Source organism: Abramis brama (assembly GCF_963993115.1).
Source record: "Abramis brama genome assembly, chromosome: 9".
NCBI classification, from domain to species: domain Eukaryota; kingdom Metazoa; phylum Chordata; class Actinopteri; order Cypriniformes; family Leuciscidae; genus Abramis; species Abramis brama.
Window position 1 is genome coordinate 40,928,228 of NC_139971.1, and position 2,733 is coordinate 40,930,960.

Below are 2,733 nucleotides of genomic sequence, written 5' to 3' on the forward strand. Positions count from 1 at the left end.
ATACAGAGAGTAAAGAGTTTCTTTATATGATAAATATTTCATAAATAGTCATATTTTTGACTGTCAAAATGCCGGCGGACACAGCTACAGAGAGTTGTTCAAAATCTTTCTTTTTAGTAAACTCTGTGTACACAAACAATGTTCTCAATGTTCAAGTTCATGTGTAGAGCCCCTGGTGACATTACGAGCAAAGTTTCATGTTGTGTCGAGCCTTCTTAGAGTTTTAAAAATAGCGATTTTTGATGCTATCATAGAAGTGCCCCAAGCACTCCCATTCAAAAGGCAATTTGACCGAAAACGAAAATACGGTCAAACTCCATTCCATTCAAGTTTCCATTCTAATTATGCTTTTAAACTAAAGTTTGCCTTGGTTAGATTAACAAAAAGACCCTAGGTTGCATTTTGGCGGGAGTTACCCTTTAATGAGTTGAGACATCATAATAATTTATCACGATTGTACTGTACAGAAGTAAACTATCAACTCGCATTGTCAATTAACCACAGCAACTGTAATACTCGACAACGAGATTACTATATTAATATAGCTTCATGTGTCAGTAAAGTGTGAAAGGTGTGCATGGATAGTATATTTCTCTGTGAAATATATCTGAAAAATATTGCAAGAATTAAATGTTTTGTTTCCAGACAAGACTTAGAGAAACTTGTGCATGCTTTCATCACCAGCAGGGTGGATTATTGTAATGGACTCCTCACTGGCCTTCCCAAAAAGACCATAAGACAGTGTCAGCTCATACAGAACGCTGCCGCCAGGATTCTGAGCAGAAAATATGAACATATCACACTAACTGGCTCCCAGTCAGATTTAGGATTGATTTTAAAGTATTATTACTGGTATATAAATCATTCAATGGCCTAGGACCTCAATATATTGCAGATATGCTCACTGAATATAAACCCAACAGATCACTCAGATCATTAGGATCATATCAGCTAGAAATACCAAGGGTTCACTCTAAGCATGGCGAGTCCGCTTTTAGCTATTATGCCAGCCACAGCTGATACCAGCTTCCAGAGGAGATCAGACGTGCTCCTATAGTAGTCACTTTCAAATCCAGACTCAAAACACATCTGTTTAGCTATGCATTTACTGAATGAGCACTGTGCCGCCGTTCGTCCGACTGTTTGTACTGTACTGTATTTTATTTTATTTTTCTAAACTGTTTTAATTATTCTTATTTCTTTTTATTATTTTAATTTCTTCTATGTAAAGCACTTTGAATTGCCATTGTGTATGAAATGTGCTATATAAATAAACTTGCCTTGCCTTGTGTAAATGATATGAAACCGTGCGGAACTAAAAACGGAAGCTGTAAGACACGTCAGCTGAAGCTGTCGGACACTTTTAGCTGACGCACCGCTCCCGGCTTCCTCCTCAGTTCAGCAGTCAGGTGTGCTTACTGCGCTTCTCTGCGTCTTGTAAATAATAGGTATATTTAATATTTGCGCGTATGTTTTAGTCTCAGTCAAGTGCTGCTCATTTGAAGTCACAGAACAGTGTGTTTTTTCCGTCATTCGTGTAACATTTTGTTCATTGATTCATTAATGTCTTGACTTGTCATGTGGATTGTCATCATAGTGCAAGGTAACCATGAATCAGTGTATTTTCTTCTTCTTTACCATCTCGTGCTTATATCATCCTCTCGTTCAGAGTATGTCTGATAATCAAACTCACTTTGAATGAATATCTCGCACGATAATGTCTCGAATCTGATGTTATTTGTTATGTGTATTCAGCTATAACGTTACGTGACATAAGAATCATTTATCATCTTTTATGTGTTTTGATGTCAAAGAGGAATGTCCATGTTCCCCTTGTCTTCCAATTGTCTTTCAGATGTAATGCTGTTTAGCTTTTTTCTAGAGATCGACCGATATTGATATCTTATTACCGATAGCAATTATTTGCATGTTTATGTGCCCAATAACCGATATGCAGAACTGATATTTATTGATATTGATATTTATCTATTGGTTTATTTCTATTTTTGACAATTATAACGACAGCACTGATTTGAACAAACTGTTTAACACTTTTTAAATATTGTAACTTCTCCACTCCCGCCTTGCATACAAAACAAACGCACTTCTACATCAATAAATAGTGCAAAAAATTAAATAAAAATATAGTGCACTGTCACTAAAGAGTCTTTTTTAAATAAAATATGTGCTTTAATGCCGGTTTTGCACACAATTGCCATTTATCTGTGTATCTGATATTACAAAACCGCGACCCGATTATGGGAAAATGCTCTGTAAAAAAATATCGGTAAAGCCGATTATCGGTCGATCTCTAGTTTTTCACAGACACAACGCTGTTTTCATTGCTCTTTTTGTACATGCAGGTGTTTTAAGGACATATTTGGATTGATGCCTGGCAGATTAAGATGGAGCTGTTTAAATCGATCACACACAAGAACGGGAGGCAACGGAAGCCTGCGGTGTCCAACTCGGACATGCATGCAAGAGAGTCCAAGCTAGAAGTGGAGGACGACGAGGAGGCTCTTCTTCAAAACTCAGACAGGGATGATGGACAAGCGAAAGTGTCTAATGGGATCAATGGAGAACTGAGCAATGTTGCATTGTTGTTATTCCTGTATGTGCTTCAGGGAATTCCTTTAGGACTGGCCGGGAGCATCCCTCTCATCATGCAGAGTAAGAACGTCAGCTACAAGGACCAGGCGTATTTTAGCTTTGTGTTTTGGCCCTTCAGTC

The 2,733-nt window shown here is 37.7% G+C and overlaps 1 protein-coding gene across 2 annotated transcripts in view; it reads left to right on the forward strand.

Moving 5' to 3' along the window:
- The first annotated feature begins 1,374 nt into the window (after nt 1-1,374).
- Nucleotides 1,375-2,733, forward strand: part of slc33a1 (solute carrier family 33 member 1) — a 9,002-nt gene continuing 7,643 nt past the window's right edge. The window contains exons 1-2 of one of the 2 annotated variants that reach the window (XM_084124104.1): nt 1,375-1,603; nt 2,364-2,733. The exon at nt 2,364-2,733 is cut by the window's right edge and continues 414 nt beyond it. In XM_084124104.1, coding sequence (XP_083980230.1) covers nt 2,406-2,733 — 328 coding nt within the window. In that variant the 5' untranslated portion in view covers nt 1,375-1,603; nt 2,364-2,405. The remainder of the gene's footprint in view (nt 1,604-2,363) is intronic. The other variant, XM_084124105.1, reaches the window with a different exon arrangement.